This window comes from Sinohyriopsis cumingii, chromosome 1 (genome assembly GCF_028554795.1).
Source record: "Sinohyriopsis cumingii isolate HCF-2022 chromosome 1, ASM2855479v2, whole genome shotgun sequence".
Taxonomy (NCBI): Eukaryota; Metazoa; Mollusca; class Bivalvia; order Unionida; family Unionidae; genus Sinohyriopsis; species Sinohyriopsis cumingii.
This window is the reverse complement of record NC_142961.1, coordinates 115,900,480-115,924,667: the sequence shown is the minus strand read 5'-3', so window position 1 is coordinate 115,924,667 and position 24,188 is coordinate 115,900,480. Positions and strand designations below refer to the sequence as shown.

The following is a 24,188-nucleotide window of genomic DNA, read 5'->3' as shown; positions in this document are numbered from 1 at the left end:
GCATGCGAGTGACATTTTAACTGCGGCAATCAGGTTAATTCCTTATACAACTGGTGGCTTTTATACTGAACCAACACTGCCACCAACCCCTCATTTTTACATTCATTTTTGACAGAAAAGAGCTATTTTGAATATTTTCCTGTGACAAGGCAGCTAAAAGAATCAGTATATGCCTTATGCATAAATAAAATTCACTAGTATTATAACAAATTAGCATACTTTTCATCATCCGTCAGCCATCTCGATACCAAGTCGGCTGTTTATTTGCAGCCCAAGTTACGCATTTGATCTCGAGTGCTAGTCTAACTGTGACAGGCAGTCACCATACAAGCCAACCCGTTTTCAAGCCTAACTCAAAGTAAATCTAAACAACATTACAGATATAGCTTCTGTGTGAATTTTTAAATTATAGGCTTATCATACTTAGGTTCATGTAGGTGTCAGAATACGAAACTATCCAGTGAGACCTTATAGCAATAACAGATTGCCTTTTGGCGCTTATGATGTTGTACATGTAAACTCCCAATTCAGCCTTGAGTAAATTACTGTGTCAAAAAAGGGTTTTATCAGCTCTATTGTTCCTAAAAGGATACCATGTAATGAAGAAGAAACAATATTTACAGCTCAAAGAGTTCATATACTATCTAATTTCACTGAATATAACCTTTAAATTAACGGTACAACTTTAGTAGAACAGAATATCCGAATAAACTCCAGAAAGAAAGTCTTAAGTCCTGCGTTCATCAATGACAATCCTAACGACTAAGATCACTTATCTTACATAATGAAAGAAACAGTACAAACTAGTAAATCGAAACGACACTGTCAACAGAGCAATAAAACACCTGCACACCAATCATTGACAATGCTGATTTGACATGTACATCAAGTTTCTAAAATTCGGTTTGATTATATTTGATATAAAAAGGAGTTTATATAATTTACGGCGAGAACTTCAGATCGCCAAATAGACGTAATTTGGCACTACGACTTTGCAAGAAGAACAGAACAATAACTTTGAAGGCAACGATATTTCCTAAAAAGAATTACAAGAAAAAGATTCGGAAGACCTACTATAAAAGTGCAGGATAGAGCCTTGGAACAGCCATCAGAGTGTTATATTATACGCCTGTACAGGTAATTCTATATTAGCCGTATTTTTAATAATTGCTCTATTTGCTCTTACACGTGTTAATTTTTTTTTTATTTATGCATGGCCGATCTACTGTTTATTATCATGCGTGCTGTTTGCAGTCACGCCAAGTGACACAGATACATTTGTAATAACGAAAAGCTTACATCACGATTTGAAGTCAAAAAGTATACCTGAGCAGGTGTAAATACTGGCAACGGTATTGGCCGTCAAAACCTAATCGACTTGAGAGAGAAAAAAAACCGCATCCTTCATACAAACCTGCTTCAAGTAGAGTAAATTATGTCCATGTACACAAGTCTGCTACAAAGGGAAGGTTTTATTTTCTGGGTTTAAAACCATTTTTCAGCACATAATAAGCAACTCACGGGGCCAATATATTTGGTCGAGGAAGAACCCGGGAAAACCCTGAAAAGAACAACCGACCCACCAGAAGCTCCTGGCAAGCTTTCTCACATACCCACGTCGGCCGAGCCCACCTGGATAGAGGTGAGACGTCAGTGGTATTTAAAAACGGGCGCCTCAGACTAGGTCACCCGGGGTACCATAAAGGTAAGGACAAATTCGTCCCTTAATAGAAATTAAAGAACCAGGAATTGGACTATCCGACACCAGAAACGCATACTTGCAAGTTTAATTTTTAACTTTATTAATTATTATGTCGCCTAGTCGTAGTTAACTTTTAACTTTATTAATTATTATGTCGCCTAGTCGTAGTTCTAAAAGTTTTCCTGCATAATTAGATAGATTGGATATGGTTGGTAGTTAAATGAACCATTAGACTCCAATAAAAGAATGTTAATTTTGCTTTTATCAATTATGATTGAAAAAAACCCACCAATATTCTCTAGTGAGTACATAAATGTAAAGGACGCTATAAATAGAAAACCCGAAAAGCTTGGACTCCTAATACCGTATTAAACGGGCTCGCATTAAGTATTACCGTTGCCTTTCTTGTCTGTCACGTGCAGCCATATATTTCTGAATTCTCATGTTTTGTCTCCTTTCCTACATATTGCATTAATCGCTGTTTTTTTTATTCATTCATTCTTACTCTTTCTCTCGTTCTGCTCCAACCTATGTTATAACGACTGAGAAAAATTTAAACTGTACATCCTTTGGTCTGAAAAAGAAAGGTTTGCAACTTATCAATATCAATGTAAGACACATCTTACCAAAGATCGATGAACTAAGACTAACGATACAAAATGAATCCAACATTGCAGTAATTGGACTATGCGAAACGTTTCTAGGTTGTAATGTACCTGACAGTGCTATCTCTATTAGCAACTTTTCTTTCGAAAGACGAGATCGACCACAAGGCATAGGAGGAGGGATAGTCATGTACGTTTCAAATAACTTAACATACAAGAGAAGAACAGATTTTGAAAATTCTACTATAGAATCAATATGGATCGAGTTAAGTTTCCTCAATAGCAAATCACTCTATATCTGCTCAGCATACCGACCCCCAAACTCCCTCTCCTCATGGACTGATCAATTTGAACACGAGTTAGAGGCTGCTTTATCTTCCAACAATGAAGTAATTATCATGGGAGACTTTAATATTGACCTCATCTCTGATACTAACACTAAATGGCTACATATGATACAACTGCACGTCCTTACACAGGTAATATATGCTCCAACAAGAGTAACAGCCTGTACTTCTACTCTGATCGACCACATCTATACTACCCATCCAACCAATCTCTACGAGATAAACGTACCATGTTTCCCTATTAGTGATCACTATCCTATATGTGCAACTCGTAAGCAACAGAGCGCAAAGAAAAACAACTTACACTCCTACACGCAGTACAGATGTTTCAAAAACTTTTCTGAAAATGAATTTCTCTCCGAACTATCACAAAACATTAACGCAATATATTTCTCTAACATAGACCCAGATTATGACTTGTCTAACTGGAATCACTGTTTTCTGACTATCCTAAATAAACACGCCCCCATACGCATCAAGAGAATTAAACAATCAAAACAACCAGAATGGTATACTAATGAAATCGCAGAGGCACAACGCAAACGAAACTACTACCATAAACATAAAGATTTCACATACTATCGTTTATGGCGAAACAAAGTCAAACCAATCATTGTAAAACACAAACGCTCCTTTTTCAAAGAAGCCATCACATCAAAGTCCGATAACAGATCCATCTGGAATCACTTACGAAATCTAACTTCAACGAAACCTGCGCCTCTAGCTCCATGTGAAATTATAGTCGATGGCACTAAATATACTGAAGAGCTCAATATTGCAAACCAGCTGAACCATTTTTTTACTAATATCTCCCAAACGCTTGACAGGTCTAAGAATACAGAGCCTAATTGAGACAAACTTACTAAATTCGTGAATGAAAGGGTACCCGATCATGTTAGTTTCAACATTCCCTTAATAACAATAAATGACACTTTTGATATTATAAATAAACTTGACACAAACAAATCAGCTGGTCTAGATGGAATTCACCCCAAAACTCTGAAAATGTCGGCTTTATCAATCTCAGAGTCGTTGAAAAAAATAATTAACTGTAGTATCATTTCCAATAAATTCCCGGAGTCATTGAAGTTAGCAAAAGTATTCGCAATTTATAAGGGAAATGAAAAGAATGACCCATCCAACTATCGACCCATATCTATTCTATCCGTACTTTCAAAAATTATGGAAAAACCTGTCAGCAAGCATATTTTCAGATATCTTGACAAGTACCAACTTCTCCATAGATCACAAGCAGGTTTTCGACAGAATCATTCATGTCAGACTGCAATGACAAAACTTATAGACCAATGGCTACTAGCAGTAGACTCAGGTGAACTTACTGGTGCAATCTTCATTGATTTTAAAAAAAACATTCGATTTGGTTGACCATTCGGTGCTCATTAAAAAACTTTCAGCCTACAAGTTTTCTTCAAACTCAGTTGCCTGGTTCACGTCGTATCTCACAAACAGACACCAGGTTGTTTGCAAGGGTAAACTTATATCCGAACCATGTCATATCTTAAGTGGTGTTCCTCAAGGATCTATATTAGGGCCTCTTCTTTTCCTACTATTTATCAATGACTTAGCCTTGTATCCAGCGCACGCTAACACAGATCTTTTCGCTGACGATTCGACATTGCATTTATCTGATAAATCTCTGGACTCCATTAAAAATAAACTTCAAACCGACCTCAACAATATATCAGTTTGGTGTCATCAAAACAAAATGCATATTAACATCTCTAAAACGAAATGTATGACAATTGGAACAAGGCAGCGTCTATCTACTAACATGGATTTACTTCTAACTCAAAATGGCTTAGACGTATCTATTGTCAAAAATCAAAAACTTCTTGGTATCTACATTGATCAACACCTCAGCTGGAATGCGCATATCGATCACGTATGTGCAGTGGTAGTCAAAAGAATAACTCTATTAAAATTGCTTTCAAAACTTCTACCTCCACAATCGCTTGAAATTTATTTTTCGGGTTATATACTACCACTGATAGATTACGGCTGTACCATATGGGGAAACACATCAAATTATAATCTGTCCAGAATTGATAGACTCCAGAAAAGGGCAGCCCGAATAATACTGAAACTTCCTGTTATGACTCCCTCAAATGTTTTGTTTTCACGTCTGAAATGGCTACCTATACAAAAACGTATTCTTTATTTTAAAGGAATCATGACATACAAGTCTTAAAACGGTCTTTCTCCAGATTATATCTCTAACATAATTGAACTAAGATCATCACATACTGAGCGTAATCTCCGATCGACGACAAACAACGATCTCCAGATTCCTTGGTCGAAAACCAATCATTACAAAAGCTCATTTTCTGTATCAGCACCTACTGTACGGAATTCCTTACCAATGAGGATACGTAATTCAACATCCCTTGCTTCTTTTAAGTTATCATTAAAGAAATTCTTTCTAGACCAGCTGGAATGATATATTAAAAGCTCTGAATAGAAACCTTTTAAATTATATCCATAATTGATATATATTTGTATGTTTCCCAGTATAGTCACACATACTCATTCATGTCAAATATGTACGAATGAGTGTGCGACGATACATGGTTATGTGCATGAACTTCTATTTTTATTATTTTATTACAAAAACTGAGGACCACATGGCAGATGGGTCAGCCATGACCAAATGTGTTATCCTCGTTAAAGATAGTTTATTATTATTATTATTATTATTATGTTCGTTCAGTTGTTTGTAGATTAATTTGAAGAAGCGTAGTAATTTAAAAGATTAATGTTGAAACCGCAGATATAATTTTAGATCAATTAAAATAATTCTGAGAAAATTGGATATAATTCATTATTAATTAATTCCCTGTCTCTACACAATAATGCTTTTCCCCCCTCAACAAACATGCCTTATTTGCTACTGAGAAACGACTTAGAAGACTGTCTCATTTGTTTCTTTTTCACTAAATTAGAACCTTTTTTCACAACTAACGATTTCAAGCAAAGAATGTTAATATATTGATGAGGTAGAGAAGTTTTAGAAGGCCACAAATCGACTTGTCAAATTCATTCATTATTTCAAAGCGATTAATATATGAACTATTATGCTCTATATGTCTATTATGAAGATTAATGTTCTGTTAAATTTACAGTCGCTTTAGTGAAAATTAATCTATATAAAAGAAAGGATAAAATATAATGCTTAGAAACAATCATTTTGAAAACAAAATGTCGCTGTTTCAAAGCTTCTCTTCAAATGTGTATACCTTAATGTCTCTCTCTCTTAGTTCTTGTTTACAAGAAGTTGAGTAGAGACGGACACGCTGACGCTTGTTATAGCAATAAATATGTCGCCATAAAATAGTGCCTTTTTGAAGAAATGACTTTCCACACGTTTGTCATTCGCTATTAAAAAGACTCCCGATTCAGTCGTGTGTAAAGCACTCTTACAAAAACGTGCATTAACGACTCTGTCGTTCGATGAATGACACAACATCATGAAAAATCAAATATTTACAGTTCGTGGAGCACGTAAAATGTGTGTTGTGTATACAGAGAATTTGACCTCCTTTAAGTGATCTTGCTGGTGCAATATTTAGCGGTTCTACTCCGTGACGATGGAGCAGGATGAATATATATGTGCCATATATTTTTCATATTTTGTCTGACCGTAATAGAACCATTTTTGTTTGGTATATAGTATTGTTCGTTGACAATCAAATAACATGTATTTTTGAAGGTTTTAACGGCCCTTTTCGCACATTAGCGTCTGTATTATGCTGGCGAAATGGGAGCTAAGTGCCTTTCCCAAGCACACGAGATAACCGACCTAGGATGGACCAGTTGGGTACTGAGTCTAACGCTCATCCAGCTGAGCTACCGTCGTTCCACAATCAAATAAAGCAGAATGCAGCTTTCCTAAAATGGTATTTGAAGTGAGATAATACTAGCTTCCGGATCAATGCTCCTCCGTTGATGTCCAGTAGTTTTAACACACTGCTGAATTTCTTGCGTTTTTTGCCAAAGAACAAAGAGATGCAAAAGTTTGATCCATCTTTTAAAATGAAAATACAAAATAAGATTCGTTGTTGAACTTGCAAAAAATGTATATTTGGAGGATGGGTGTGACGGAGTAAAACTATTTTATGTATGTAATACTTACATTTCACTGTTGTGTAGCTTACCCTTTCCACAATGGTAAAACTAATGTCCGTTCCAAATGCATCATCCTCTTGTTCTATGAAGTTCTTCATATATATATTTCTTGAATTCGTTGGTTATTGACGATCTCTGTTGAAACAATATTCCTCACGTTAAGGAGAATGGTCCATTCTATTAAATAGCACCAGTTTGGATCACTGTTTTTGCCACAACTATTGGATCCTGAGAAACGTTCACCAGCTCTGGTCTGATAAGGTCTGAAATTAGGAGGAGATAAAGTGCAATCTCCAAAAAGCAGCCTTCAGAATGTCATCCGAGGACGAACGATTGAGATAGGCCCAATTAGTATCGATAACTCTTACTTTGTCGGCTTTAATTCTCGTGAACTGAACGTATCTCAGTGAGGGACCGATAAGGTCTCTCGATAGTGAGCGAAATCTATTTGGAGATGGTGGGTGTTGAAATGTAGGCTGAACCCTAAAAGAAAAGAAAGCCAATTCCTACCATTCGCTTTAATACAACCCAAGTGCCCTGACTAGGAAAAGGAGTCTATCATGATCGTTCCTAGCACAGGTGCAACTGAGACTGGGGATCTCTATCAGGGAAGAAAGTACTGAAGGAAGTAGCTTTTCTGCCAGAAAAAAACAACCTGGTAATAGGAATTGTTATTACAACCAAACCGTAACAATCCCTCATCTATAGAGAGAGCATATTGTCCGCTTGTTCTCTGCGCTAAAGCTACAACCGAAACAAAGTTGGTTTTGAGAACGAGATTTTCAAACGAAGTTTACCTCTTAGGTTCATAATGGGCAGGGCCGGCGCTACCATATAGGCAAACAAGGCAGCCGCCTAGGGCGCTGATTTCAGGGGGCGAATTTTTTTTAATTTTGTTTTTTATTGTTTATAAATTTTGAAATTGATATTTTCTTGGGTGGCGGGGGGCGCCAGAATCTAACCTTGCCTAGGGCGCCAGATAGTCTATCCGGGTCTGGCGCCGGCCCTGATAATGGGGTTATAACAAGGCTCATTTAACACCTAAAAGAATCCATCTCTGCATCAACGAGTGACACAATGGTCTCTGCAGCTCGAAAAACGTAAGATCCGCTAAGCGATAATCTAACTCTTGGAGAATTTAAGTGTCTCTAAAATGTCTACCCTATAAACTTTGATTGCGGAGGAAAAACATAGTCTCTCCTCAAAGAGGAAGAGTTGAAAATCTGCCACTGCAGAAACAGAGGATCAGCTAGGATTAACGCATTTCCTAGTTTATCAATCGCAAAAGAGTTTTCACTTTACATCATAGACGTTAAGAGGCAAATCGTTTCCGGGCCTGTATAATGCAGTTGTCAATCTTGCTCGAAAAATTCGCCTGGCAGATAGATTACTTGGGTTGAACGTGGAAAATATGAAGGCTGTTGTGGACAATAGTTTCAAGTGTTGCTACAGTTGATTCTTACACTGAGGTATAATCCTTGTTTGGTCGATCAACAGATCGATGAGGTCGTTGAACCAAGACCAAACATGATGATGTTTAATAACAGCAAAGGTTGCGTAATCCGCGTTATCACCCGTGAATAAAAACATCAAAGTCATGTACTAACCGAGGCGTAAACACAGAAAAAGAAACATCATCTATGAATAAACGTATGCCACAAGCACTACATAGTGACTACAGGAACGTGCAGCCTCTCCTAATGTGACTACGATATTTTAATTAGGTGTTAATAACACACATTGCATAAAAAAACCCACCAATGACACACGAACCGACATACAAAATGTCAACACTTGAATTGAAAACTTATGTGCGGATAATATTCAAGTCAATTTTGACGACTCGGCAAGAAATTTTAATTTTACTACAGGGTAGTTCCCGTGCCTACGAAGGCAAACTAGGATAGGCGGTATGATGTAACCAAAACATTGAAAATTATCACTCTGGACTATCCAAAGAACTTTCTGATAAGTAACGGACTCAGGAATGATGCTCTCTAATCAAGAGGAATATTTAGTTGGGGGGGGGGGGAGGTTAGTATGGGAGTGCCAAAATGCTGATTTTATGTTATCTTTTAGAAAGGATTGATTAAAGTAGGCACATGAGGTAGCAACGGTTCGTATCTCGTGGACTCAAAGTTACAAGAAGGCGAGTTCTGGATCGGTGACGAACTAGTAGGCTCTTTTGATTGTCGTGACAACTCACAGGGAGACAATGTCAACCAAAATGTCTACGGAGTCCTTGTTAGGGAGAAAGAGAATTTTCCTACCCTTTCGTGTTGCTTTTGAGGCATTAAGATAGAATCGGAGAGCACGTACAAGCACAAGAGTCTATCTTCTTCATCCTGCGTAGATTTTACTGACACTGGGAATCTTTATGGATAAGGGGGCTACCAATGGTAACTGATTCTTTTGCGAGAAAACCCGGTTGGCAGAGAAGGGAAACAGCCACAATTCCCATTAAACCAGAGACAGCCAGAGTCTATGGACAAGGCATAAATTTAGCTTCTTAGTCTTGGTAACCAGGAAGATTCGGGAGTAGAAATGGGAGACTGATCGTTTAAGACCCTCTCGACTGCAAAAATGCGTGTACCTCTTCCCTTAATTTCACCTGATTGGATTGGACTGGGAAAGAAAATGGGTGTCCGTGATAGTGGGGGCTATTCCCGAAACTGAAGCCGATGACTATCGTTTACCTTTAATCAGGGGCTTGATCAAGCATCACGAACGATGGTTGCATCGTTCGTGATGCTTGACCAAGCCCCTGAGAAAAGGTCTAGGCGAGCACCTATTTGAACGTTCGAGAATGGGATGCACGGCAGGAGATGAAAAAATTTGCTTGGATTTCCCTCCCCCCATTCCTGCGATAGGAGAGGAAGGAGGGTTAGAGAACTTCCTCTTATATCTGAGACGACCTGCACGCCGTAGACCCAATGAGGCAAGAGGTGGTTTGGCAAGAGTTTGGGGATAGGATTGGGGTTGCGCCTTTTTGAAAAATTTGTCAGCTGGCCGCTGAGAGATGTGCATGACCACGTTTCCTGGTCGATTGTGATGGACCAGAAGTGGAGGTGAAACATCGATGTTGGTGATACAGCAAGTCCCGAGAAACTACGGTAGCAATGGGATTTTCAAAGAGGGTTTCGCTTCTAGAGGAGCAGCCCTTAGAAGGTCTTTACTGTGGCCTATAATGTCATGAGAACAGATAGCGCATGCCTAGACGTCCTGGCCACAGCTTCAAGCACACGTTGTAATGCGGCTGGATTTAAAGAAGTTTCTTTCAGTATGCTAAAAAAGGTAGCTGACAAATGGTCATCTTGTGAAGCTATATAACTGGGATTTCTACTCCATGGTATCAATTGTTTTGATGGAAAGGCGTGCCGAGGTTCCCGAAGAAATATATACGTTGTCTGCATCAGCGTCCTATGGAGGAGGTTTGTTAGGCCATTTCGAGGAATGTACCCTATAGCTGCAAGAAGGGATAAGGGGTCTCAACGTTGAGGGACGAACAGACCTCTACGTTGTCGATTTATATTTTAGCCTTGTGAAAACCTCTGTGATATTTCCTCAATGGTGGATGAATGTGGGATAATTAAGAGGTCTAGTTGAGTTGGTACCCCGGAGATCCTTTCCAAACTTTAATGGATCTTTTTGGTCTGTGTGCCTGACGGTTTGGGGCACAAGTCTGGGGGTAACAAACGGTAAACCTCGTTTACCGCCTTATCAAAGGACCAGACCTCTTCCTCATCCATCGGAAATCAAGGTGTGGACCTAAGGTGTCATTGCCACAGCTTCTGTCTCACTCGTTGTAGTAAAGAAGGATGGAAAGTGCATCGTCATCATCATAGTGAAGGATGCTCAGAGTTGGAGAGTAGTTTGTCGTCACTATGTTCCTTGATGGAGGGAGAATAGTAGCATTCTACACCACAGTCCATGCTTAATCGTGTGGTGCAGCGGAGAGACAAGAACATGTATACCCTAGATAATGTAACACTTTTAGCCTTCCGAGAGGAAACCACCTGGTGATGTAGCCTCGGAATTCCCGCAAAGAACGAAGTTCTAAGGGGGAAGAAAAGGGCTACAATACGGTTCTTTTAGAACGAACGAACAGTTGTAAATTCAAGAATATTAACACCGTAGAAAGAGACTGCTAATTTGCTGCTATTTTAGGTGTCCACAGGCATAATTTCTCTGGTGACTCGGCAAACGTTTGCACAGCATGCGTCCCTGAAACAAGGGCACATAGGTATATCTAACTTTTGCATATAACCATGCGACAGAGTGGCGTTAAAAATGTCATACTGGCATTTCGATATTCTGGGATGATGAATTTACATCAAACGGACAGGGTTTTTTTTCGGCATGAAAATAGATTAGCTAAGCAATAGCGACAGGATAAGTAATTCTGCTATTACACTGGATATTAGGAACTGACCAGCAATAAACCATCGATGAAATGAATTTCTTTCCTCAAGCTAGAATTTTCCACTGCCGACAAGATGTCTAGAAAAGAATTGTGAGGGACTATTGCGCATGGGCCTTTGACTTGGAGTCAGGCTGTGTCGAAGTACATGTTCTCGAACTTCCTAGAACACGAGGATGGTTTATTTGGCAAAGACGAAGATTTTCCATTGCGGAAAGGGTAAACTATATAATAGTCACAGGTAAGCGTATTACTAATATTAAATGATTTTCTTATTAAGATAATCGGGTGTATTTTGAGGGCAGTAATTTGCATAGTAATAAGGTCATGATGCATCTCCGATCCACATCTCATCAGGAAAACACTAGTACGTGCCATATCTAGTACATGGATCCCATTCGATGTTAGTGTACTATACGATCAATATTTGCTTCCTCACCAACTTTTACATTAACTGTAGGAAACTTAATGCTTTGTTGAATTTACTGTTACATTTCTCAGGATCGAATGGACCCCACCCCCACCTCAGTGTCATCTTACCCAGATTTAGAATGTATGAAAAAAATTAAAGTAATATAGTCTTGGACTTTTACTCAAAACTCGATTGTTCGAAATCATTACTGTATCCAAGTAAAACAGAAGGATAAAAAGAAGCACTATTTTATGTGAACAAAGTAGCCAGAGATGAGTAAATTATCATTCTAAACCTTTAAAGCTGTATTGAATTTACAACAATCTATCTGCTGTGTCCATGGGCGTCCGCACATACTGGCAAGGTGGGGGTGACCCCCCCCCCCATTTCACCTCTAAACATGTTGTGACCTACATCCGTAAAACTTAAATGATGACCACTACATGTTTGTCACCCCCAACCCTGAAAATAATTCTGCAGGCGCCCCATGCCGGGTCGTAAATCTACCATTAACCCAACAACTGGTAGTCTGGTGTCATCTGCAAATGGTCTGATTTTGGTGTTAAATTGCAGCTACGGTTATTGCAACAAAAAAAAAAAACAAAATACAAACAAACGAAACAACAAGCGCCAAGTTTTCAACCAAAGAAAAAAAAATCTGATATTTCCGTTTTATACGTCCCCCTTCCTAAGGAAAAGAAGAAAAGAAAAACCAACCATATTATTCTCGTCCAATCCGAAGACTCCGGTATTTTTGGTTTGAAGAAGAAGAAGATAAGAAGAAAATGAAAAACTCTCTTTTCAGGCTTCGTGTTGGAACCTAATACGAGAACGCGAACATCATCGTCTTTGAATGAATAAACAGTAACATCGATTATCTGAGATCATTGCAAGTAATCATGACTTCATATTGAAAATGGAAAAGCAAATAATTAATTTATTAGTGGTTATTGGCAAACCTGTACCTAAAATGTCGGACCAATCGGAGGAAAGTGAATAAACAAAGAAAACGACAGTAGACCCATGCCTGCTCTAGGAGTGTGCACTTGTGTAAGTTGGGTTTTAATGGTACTTTCAACACTTTATTTGACGTAATGATGACGAGGAATGGGAACTAAATGCTTTTCCTAAGCATACAAAGAGACAGCCAAAAACGACTAGCCTAAACTGGAATAGAATTTACGACACGACCCTTGGATTACCTTCCCGATGCTCCTCCATCCAAGCTACTCCGGCTCCTCTCTGGGAAGTGAGTCTTGTCTTATGAACTTTTCACAACTGTCCGCCAATCTGTTTTGTGACTCACTTTTGTCTCAAAAGCTTTACATGGGTACAGCCAGGGGCGAATTAAGGCTCACTGGTCCCCTAAGCACTGACAAATCTTGGTGCCCCCCTCCTTTCCACGTACACCTGGGAAGATAACCCTAGGGTGCACCATGATCAAGAAACAGAACATTATGATCAATTTGCACTAGTTTTATAAAAAAATTTTATACAAATCTTCATTCGTTTTTTATTCTTTTCACCCTTTTCTCGACTTTGTGGTGCCCCCTTTGACTCTGGTGCCCTAAGCACGTGCTTAGTCTGCTTAATGGTTAATACGCCCCTGGGTACAGCAAATTATTCTAGCACAAAAGTCACATTTTCTTTATTGATGTTGAATTGCATGAATTTCCATTTAAGGACTCACAATGCTAATTCAGTTCCCATAGTAAACCTATGCAAACACCATGATATTAAAAATTCTATAACTTAACATGTTTGAGTGCTCATGATCAAACCTATTTATTTATCAGTATAGATGAAACCTGGATGTCAGCTTCTGTGTAGAGGAAAAGATGAGCCGCGGTATTTTCTGGACATTCATGTATTTGAAACATGTGCTTTCAATTCCGCACCAAAGAGTCAGGTGCTAATCTTAGTAATGAATGTCCCAAACTCAAGACTGTTAAAGGACTGAAATTCCATCAATAAAACAATGTCTCTATTTTTCCCCACATACAAATAGGATAAGCTCTGAAAAGATTCTTTTTCCTAAAACATAACTTACATTATTAACCAATCCTGGTCAGCCAAACCCATATATACTCTATTTTATCTTCACCCATTTCCAGACCGGTTGCCATTTTTTAATATCATTAGTACAGATTGTCCTTTAAAAAAAGGGGCAAAATTTACAGTTATAGACAGATGAGAGAAATGTTATGCTCTTGGCCATAAATTCTTACTGAGAATACAACATACCATGACGTCATGATTGTGAGTCTCGGTAAATTAGTTTGTAGAAAGTAATCCACGGGCTGCGTGTATGATAAAGATCATCCAAAGTAATCCATGGGCTGTGTGTATGATAAAGTTTATTGAGAATAATCCACAAGTTGCGTGTACGATATCCGCCCAGGTATGTTTCTTTGGTGTTCCATTGGGAAGGGCTTTAGCTTCCATTTCCTCAATATGATCTTGCCAACATGGTGTTACAATTGCTGTTAAAAACAACAAAAATAGCACAATTGTTTCGTTCCCTATATGCACTAATTTCAGAATGCCAATTCTTTATGGACAGAACTCTCAAGTTTGCTGTGACCTTGACTTCTGGGGCAGTGATGATGTACATGCCCGATAATATGCCAACTATTGTTGTTGAAATATTCTTGGGTTGACACAAATATAACGAAAGCTGTTTATCACCTAACAATTACCCTATACTACAATCTGAGAGGGAACACACACACACCCTGCCCATAAAATTCACACCTCAAAATAACGTTGGAATCTGATCAAGCACTTGTATATGGTCTGCAACAAAATAAATACTTCAACTGATCAAAATGTCAGAGAAGATATACAAATATTTTTTTTGTAACCTTGTCATTAAGCTCTAGATGATTTTGAAAATGAAAAGTCCAGAGCTGCATTTCCTGAAAAACTGATGACAGCCCCATCTATACCAATCATAAGACCTGACTCTGACAACCAAGGATCCTGGGCCAGAAACTGTAGGTCTTGAAAGCTGGGACTCCTGTCACACAGAACTCTGTAACAAGACCTGTAATCATTGGCCTGCATCAAGTTTGCATGGTACCACTTGCAATGTTATTTATCTGGACAATTTTTTTTTAATGTCACCATTAATTGAGAAATTAAAACGACACAACCTATGTTATTATTGTCAACTATTACAAATTTATCAATAATGCCTGAAAATGCATTTGCAAAACTTCATCATCTCCTTTTTAGTTTCATACATGTGACTTGATTTAAGCATGAAAAAGTAACAAAATGCAAGGTTTTCTTTATGATTTTTATTAAATATGTTCACATGTAAAAGTACAAATACAGCATACAACAGAACTAGTTCAGTAACAACAATAACAGCCAGCTGTTTGTTTTCCTACAAGGTGTTAAGCTGGATTGTAACATGGACCAGGCTGCTAAGATCTGTGTATTATTACCAAGACTGAGCAAAAGAATGGAAAATGTGTATTCTCCCTGCATACAATTAAATTACTCTAGAATTTGTCTCATTAAAGTTGATATCGGAAAGACCATTCAGCAAGGCAATGACAGTCCCTATGAACGTGCCCCAGAACACTAAGTATATCCATGATATCCCTTCACTATTAAAAAAATAAGACCCATCAAAACATGTTTACTACTCTCTGAGAGTGTAATGGATCTGAAGAATATAGTCAGCACAATATAAATCAAAGGCAAAAGTCAATGCAACATACTAGCACTTTCTGAAGAAAATAGGACGTTAAATTTCTCTCGTTACCATTATGGATTCACTTTTGAAAGTCAAATGTTAAAACTGGCACAAGTATAATTGTGAAACTGACTGCTGTCAATATTTCGCTACTTTTAACTTTATCCAGAAGCATTAAATTGGCATGGAGATGTTCCATACAGTTTATTTGAGAGGCCACGACAAGAATAGCAAGTTTCTAAGCAACCATACTGACAGAAATGGTACTGTTGCATAGCAAAGAAAGAAAAGTCTAATGCCAGCCAGCACAAGCCTCATCTAGAAACAAGGCACATGCCAGATGAAACAAATTATTCCATTTCTTCTTTGATGAAATAAGGAATAAACAGCTCAAGTCAGCCTTAAACTGTGTGAGTAGCAGAGTCAATACTTTGGCTTAACAGAGTTATGACAACAACGATTCCAGCAGGATCATGAAATACATTATTTGAAAAGAGCATCATATAATTTGGAACAGACTTCAGTTAATCCTTGGAACTCTACATTAAATTGTTAATTGCAAACAGAAGCATCATCTCTGAATGCAGTCTACAATCGTGTAACCATCACACATTTTCACTCGTGAAAACCTAAAACTCACTAAGTTATTTTTTGTATGCTCTTATGAAATTATGTTTGTTAATCATATATTGTTTCCTATCCCAGGTTTCAAGCATGCTTACTCCGAGGTTTGACTAAATCCCACTTAAGCAATTAAGACCTTATGGTGCATACAGACTGGAGATTTTATCATATTGGTATGTATGATTGGAATCACCTTCTAGAAAGGATAGAGTGCTCCTTATAACACGTCAGTCAAGGGATAGGGTAAAAACTGTCTCAATCTGAGTAAAAAATTACAGGAATCTCTCTTCTTTTTAATGCAAACAATTATACCAGTCAAGTGAATACAATTTTTTTTTAAACTGATGGGATATGTGGATATGACTGTATTATGTGGTAATTTTATTAAGTCAAAGAATCAGGATTATATATATATATATATATATATGCACACATACAAACACACACACACACATACACACCTACCTGGTAACAGCCATATTTAATTTAAAATCTTGCTTACATGAACAAGCTGACTATAGTCATTTCTGTCAAAACAACAAACTTCTGGTACATTTCAAATGAGAATGGTCATGTTATTTTCAAGACAGCCCAGTAAAAGACATCTATTTAGAAATAAACTCCAACAAGTAAACACAGCTTTCCAGTCTACCTTTGCAACAAGTAAACACAGCTTTCCAGTCTCCCTTTGCTTCTATAGTATGTTGTCTTGGTTATACCAGTTCTTAACAGCCCAGAATTATGGCATCTCGAGATTTCAGTGTTTATTGGATTTTTAAGTAGATCATCAACATAGGACACTGGCTACCTTCACAAACAGCAAAGCAAATATCAAAAGCATACAGAAGCAAGCTACAAAAAAGAGCGATAATATAATGAAAACTTTTGGTGGTAATAATTATTCCTTGTAAAAATCAATCATAAAGGATGCGTCCCTCTGCATCAAAGATAATCTTTTGTACATTAAAAGTTTTCTGACAGACAATACAAACTCTTTAATTACATAGGTATCATCAGACTGTGGCATCTTGTGTAAACCTTTATCAAAATGGCATATCATAACAAACACTCAACTGCAAGATGTGAAGACTAGGTTGTCCTTGTACCCGGGGATGAAACTCGATATAGTTTACTTCAACCAGACCTATCGCTTTGCTCTGCGAGATCTTGATCATATGATGGTCCTGACAAATGCTTCATTGCTTGCCATTACTAATAGATGGCGCTATGACAAAACTTTGTTGACAAGAATCCTATCATAAACTTAATGGGATATTCAGCATCACTGTAAAAAGATGCTAAAGCAGATGGAACTCTATCACTGAAACTATCCAGGTTTACAAGAAACATTACATCCTGCTGTCATCACAATAACATGTTATGTCACCACATCCCCTCGACCAATCAGATCATTATTCCAAATCTTGAGAAAAAGCCTTGCTCTGGCATCAGAAGGAAAGCTATTTTTTTTGGAAAAGCAGATCTATGTATTACCAAAATTGCATGAAGCCAAATGACAGGTCTGGCTGAACAAAACTACAGCAGAGTGTGTATACCCCAATATGCCAGTACAGCATGCAGCCAAATGACAGGTCTGGCTGAACAAAACTACAGCAGAGTGTGTATACCCCAATATGCCAGTACAGCATGCAGCCAAATGATAGGTCTGGCTGAACAAAACTACAGCAGTGTATACCCATATATGCCAGTACAGCATGCATCAATAACAATAAATATATATCTATGCTGTTTGCATGTGTTGTGACTGCATCAAAATGGTGTTAGTATAAACTATTAAGCTAGCAAGTGAAACAGTGGAGTATTTATCTTGTTTAAAAATATCTATTTTTATATAGCTAAGGTCCAAGCAATCCAAAATCATAAAACAAAAATGTATAGATTGGGATGCATTTTTTTAACTACACTTTGCTGCATACTAACCCCCAACAAAGGATCACCAAAAAGAAATGTATGGGGCCAAGTATCCGGTCACTAATTTTTGATTAAATAATTGCACACAAGAATACTGCTATCTCTGATATAACTTGGATATGACCACTAGTCCCTCATACTAATTACATTTTATTTGTCAAATTGTTAATTTCACTTAATGTAATAGTTCTTGGCCCATTATGCTCCATTATCCTGCAAGTCCATACAAAACATACCTGATCATGATGTAGTTTTGTAAATAAAACAGCCATTAATTAATTACATATATTTATAATGTACTCAGTATCAGGTGACCTTGTCTATATACAGAATATTTCTATGGCTCCTTTGGAAAGTTACAGCGACCACTGTACATCTGCAATGAATTAGTCTGAATCACCTGTGAATAAATGAGACCGGTCTGCCTTTCATTTAACTAGAACTGAGCTTATTCTACGATGTGGATAAGCAGATGGATGGATGGACAGACAGACACATGGATGCCAGTGAACTTCCACCAAGGCAGACAACATAAAAAAAAAAAACTCAAAACAATTCAACCAATCTTCATTTCTCCACCGTCTTAGAAGGGTCTACTTGCCTACAATCAGGTTTACCACCAAAAGTTTATCAAAAAATGGAATGAATCAAGAAATAATGAATGAAATTTCCAAGGGAAAAACTGACCAAACATGAAACAGGAACAAGAAATTCTAATGTAAGAAATTTATAAAAGTATTAACTTCAAGAAAAAAGTCAAAATTCAGTAAATTCAGAACCATTCTAATAACTCACCAATTAATGGTAGGAAATACTGCTCATCGATACAATTTTTTTTTGCCATGAGACAACAAGATCATATCTAGAAAGAAAGACTTCAAACAATCATAACTTTTGTTGTCAATGTTACTTAGAAATTCATCTGTAATATTGCTTGTCATTGTTTGGGAGTATCTTTTATAAGGTATCTCTTTAACAACAGCAAGTGAATAAAAATGACAAAACCCACACAATCTAAACTGCTTTTCAGTTTCATCAAATGACCAGAAAAATATTTATAATCTAGATAATACATGATGCTTGTCAATGTGTATTCTAAAAAGAAGAAAAAAATCTGAAATGCTTGATAATAGATCCAAGATCAGTACTTTTGTTTTGAAGCTGATATCAGCTATAAAATGCAAGTGAATGGAGTGAAAGGGACTTGCAAATACACTAAAAGTATGTATTTCTGGCACTGATGGGGTCCCTGAACAAGATGAAGATTTACCTTACTAATACTGCTCCTATGTAAAAATTTCATTCATTAGCACACAATTACATTTGCTACTAAAAACTGATCAAGGGAATGGACATTACAAACTGGTAACAAGTCAAAGAATGATTGGGTTGTCATAGAAACTATTACATTTACAGTGGGGAATTGTAAAAATTTGCATAACACCTGTATATCATAAACATGATGGAACATTTAAAAAATCTGAAATCTGATTGTTATAAATTTGGTATAAAGAATACATGACGATGTCAATTTGATTTGCAAAATAGATTATAAACTTTTCAACAGTTTATAATTCAACAATATTAGCCAAAATGTTGTAAAAGATGTGGCAGTACAAATCTATTATAAAGCTACAATAGATTTCCAAATGTATAAAAATTTATAAACCTGGAATAAGGAGACTATTGTAATTCATTATAATTGTTCCCTCCAAAGATTGACATTGGCCCTCAGAAAAGTATATGTACATATACAAGAGCCTACTTCTAAGTATAAAAAATGTAGGATGCACTCAAGTTTGTGTGTTGGCATTTTTACAAAATTGGGTAGGAATTAACTTTGGCCATTAGGAATGTTTATAGAATCACCAATCTAATTTTATCACTTTGTGATAAAATCCATGCCGTACACTGGTTTCAACCTTCCAAAATTCAACCTCCTTGAAATTTTGGATAACAAACATACACAGACATTTTTAAGTGACCTTACAAATGCATATAAAAGGTTCTCTCAAAGACAACTGTCAACAACAATATATTTATATCTAAAAAAGACATGGAAGAACAATTTGCAATATATCAGCTGCATTAATTTCAAGCGAAACTGCTCATATTGCGGACTGACTAGAGTCCATCTGCATCAGCAGATTTTCTATTCTTGGTTCTATGTCCTAAGGTCATAACCCCCCTCCCTCAAAGAGGGCTATTATTGCTTCTGTGGCTGAGTATATTAAAAACATTTATAAGCACTGTCAGACCAAATGTCAGGCTCAAAACTGTGCATGAATTTGAGGGCAAATCTCAAAGAATTAATCTGGAAATGTAAAATCTAACAGTTCAACAAAACATCTTTACTACAGATTCCTTTGCGATATAAAATCAAAGAAATTAAAAATCAAACGTGCATAAATATATACACCATTTGAATATATGTTAAGTGAAGAAGATATAATTTCTCAGACATGAAATTTGAGTTGTACTGCCAAAATTCCAAGTGCTCCATGCTTTCAAAAGAACAAAGCAGCATGATTTATTCATTTACCATTTCACATTATCTGTGACCAATTACAGGAACAATCTACACCCCCCCCCAATGCATTGCAAAGGGGTTCTATTTCCCCAGAAGCAATCTGGTATTTTCATGGAATGCTTTGTAGAAGTAGTAAGATAATTTTTTTTGTTCTTTTCAAAAATATAAACCTAAAATTTCACAAGTCTGAGGAACAGAAGAAACAGAATAATCTAACAAATCAAGTTTCTCTGTTTTTGATAAGGCTAGCTTTACCATCTTTAAAACCATTAGTTCTTGTTGTATGAACCATAAAACGTTCCATATAATTACCTGAATTTATAATCTAACAGTACTCCAAGATCTAACTTAACCTTGCGACACGTGTTCTACAACAATCAAATTTAATATAATTGACTTCCTTACATATGGTTGACTGGATCTCTTTCTTAATCATATGGTGCCAAATATATGGTCAATTACAGAACTTCATGTCTAGCTTAAAAGGTTTAAAAGAAAGACTAAAGGAAACCCAATCAAAGACTAATGGAGAACACTTTCCATGATCAGAAATGTTTGTGTGTAATCTATAGTTTAACCATCTGAAAACTGGCAATAACGCTAAATAATATGCAAAATACAATAAATAAAATTGAAAGAAAAAGAAGACTGAAACGAAATACTCCCAATAAACTAAAGACAAACAAAAGTTATGAATGATTGAAAACATTAATGATTTTTGTTATATACCTTGAAAAAAAAATTAATGAAATTAAGAAATCAGAAATAAATACAAAGTGATGATACAGAAATACTGACAAGAACATAAACTGCCTGACTGAAATAAACACAAAAATGACACAAAATATGAATCAATGCTAAATAAAGCAATGCAACACAAATATAATATAAAATGAAAACTAAAACCAATACAATTCAATTGAGCACTCAAGTACTGATCAATCCAGTCTCCCAATTGGTGTATAATTTATAATGTAAATAAACCTTTTGCTCTAGTAGATAATTTCATCCTGGATCTAAACACTATGTATACATGTAAGTACAAAAAAAAATCGACTGTGTGCAAAAAAAAACTTGAGGATTTCATGATCCAATAAATCACAGACAAAAAAAGAAACAATACTTAAATATGACCCTGAAGTGTTGGTCACTGTGAAAACATGAAGCCAAAACATAAATTTAAAATAAAAAAAACAAACAAACAAAATTAGTACAGTAATCGTTCAAAATGGATGCTGTTAAAAATTAAAGAAATATTAAATAAGAATTAAAATCTCGTTTAAAATTTCAATGACTTTGGAGGGCTCACAAAACTGTCCATGGAAGCCTCTTGAAAAAGTGAAATTAATTTCTCATATGGCACTATACACAATTACTGTACCCAATTTGGAAATCAGATTAAAATGTCGTCCTTGTTTCTTTCCGAGAAATCTTTGTCTTTCTGGAAGAATTGAGTTTTTGTAAAATGAGAATACACAAGGCGAAATTACTTACTAGAGTTAATAAAAATCATATTGATGCCAGGAGATCATACAAAGGGTGTTTTCAATGGCATACTAAAGCTAAACACATGGACAAAATACATGACAAATAAATAGACTGAAAACTCACTGTGTAAAGGGAAAAATTCACAACTCCAAAACTAAGATCTACCCTAAAATATTTAACAATAGACAAAAACTTGAAAAAAGTGTAATTAAACAAGAACAGATCAATATGTACCTAGAATGGTAATAAATAAATGACAATTGTTCATTATTGACAAAGAAAAGTAAGGAAAATTATGAAGACTAAAAAGATAATTTGGTACAAGTTGGCAGTTATGGTGTTGTTCTTGTGAATGAGATAACCCTCCGTTAACACTATTCTGTATTAGTACTTAATTTCCTCACAATCTTAGCCTGGCTTAATGTCAAGGTTTGAACTATAAATAGCAAATGGCATCAAGACAAACCACATATTAATTATAACTGACATAATTGCTCAGACTGTACTATAATTGTCAACTGAATACAACTGAGACAGCTTGTACTTGGAGTAAAAATATTTTTGTTTTACAGAATTTAATTTGTATCTGAATTGGTCAATGTGACAGAAAGAAGGAATTCAATTTTAAAGTTTCTCTGACTAGATCACATCTCTGGCTCTCTGAGACTGGTTTAAAAAGGAAATTCTGCAAAGGTGACATTTGCAGTGCAGAAAACACAGAATTTTTATGCTTTCATCTTGTTGGTTTTGAAAGAAACCTGCAGGACACGATTCCCGAGAGCAAATCCATTCAAACTCTGAATGGCCATCAAAGCCTCATCATAGTTGGTCATGGTCACAAACCCAAAACCTTTGCATTTCTGTGTTTGGAAGTCTCTGATAACTTTCACACTTTGAACGGCTCCAAATGGCCCAAACAACTGCCACATCACGTTTTCCTCTGTTTCTGGTGCCAAATTGTACACAAATATACACCAGCCAGCCCCGGTTAAAGCATTTCCTGTCGCAGTGGCAGTTGTAGCTGCTGTAGGAATCAATGCACTGGTTCCCAATATACTGGTTTCCAATGGAGAGTACCTGCAAAAATACACTCTCTGTATTTTGAATGAACAAAAATCATTTAAGGCACAGGGAAAGAAGATTTTTGATCTTTTTGGGGGGACAAGAGTGGAGTGACAGCAGGTTTTCTTCGGGGTTTTTTTTGGTACTTCCTTATGAAAAAGTTTCTGAAGAATGGTAGGCTGACTAGTTGCTATCATTATCTTTAAAGACATATGTCTTATAATAAATTCATTGGTACTCTTCAAACAGAGCTTTTTTCAATATATTTTTAAGCATCAATAGAAGCCCAGTCAGAATGAATACTAACAGAGTCCCTTGCTCTGATTAACAAGAGGTCAGTACAAGTGTTTGTAGCAATGAATGTATTGTAAAGGGCTCCCATTCTCTAAAATTTGCTCAGCATAACTCAGCTGGAAAACCAAAGTTTGGAGATGGACAACAAGAGGTCATAACATTTCGAATGATGACATTGAGCATTAGAAATTAAACTCCTTCAATGTCTCTTAAACTTTGGCTGAAATGCAATATTTCTTGGTAAAGTTATGCCATGTAAAGTTAGAAGAAAATGCAATTAGGGTCTGTAACTCTTCTAAATGATGTAAAACACCTGAATTTAACTCCAAGTCTCATCAATATAAAATTGCATGGCAAATTTTACCGAAATGCAACAATGCTTGGTAACGATATGCTGCCAGGAGGATGACAACTGGGCTTATTAACTACTGTTTGGCCTAGAAAGCAATAATGTGTTCTGGCTTCATGCTAAAAAAACAAAACAATGGGATGGTCAGAATAACTGTTTTCTTTCCTCATTCCCCCCCCCCCATCTTTAATGCCAGGTAACCATGGTTGAAAGACCAAATCATATTTTTTCAGTAAAGATCTCATTAGTACTTAGCAACATGGTACATAATAAGGACTCTCTATATAACAGTCAAATAATTTGCATGTCTGATATTAACTCCCAATAAATTTGATGCTAAACACAATTAGTGAACAGCATGCAACGATAGTCATTATGGGATCATGCTTGGCAATCCATGTTCAGTAGGTACTTGAAAATATTAGGAGTAACAGCATATGTTTTAATAAACATAGTCTCTAATAAAGTTACGTACAAATGTAATGAAATCTGGACTGATCACACTATTTCAGAAAATCTGGAATTAATTTTTTTAAAAATTCATTATGGTTGGAAAAGTTACTTGGGTCAGCAG

The 24,188-nt window shown here is 36.4% G+C and overlaps 1 protein-coding gene across 5 annotated transcripts in view; it reads right to left on the bottom strand.

The window, feature by feature from the left end:
• Positions 1-14,916: 14,916 nt before the first annotated feature.
• The window catches only part of LOC149807708 (ELAV-like protein 3), a 52,089-nt gene continuing 42,817 nt past the window's right edge, over positions 14,917-24,188 (bottom strand). For all 5 annotated transcript variants that reach the window (XM_089969611.1, XM_089969589.1, XM_089969601.1 and 2 more), the window contains exon 6: positions 14,917-22,986. In XM_089969611.1, the coding sequence (XP_089825737.1) occupies positions 22,635-22,986 (352 nt within the window). In that variant the 3' untranslated portion in view covers positions 14,917-22,634. The remainder of the gene's footprint in view (positions 22,987-24,188) is intronic.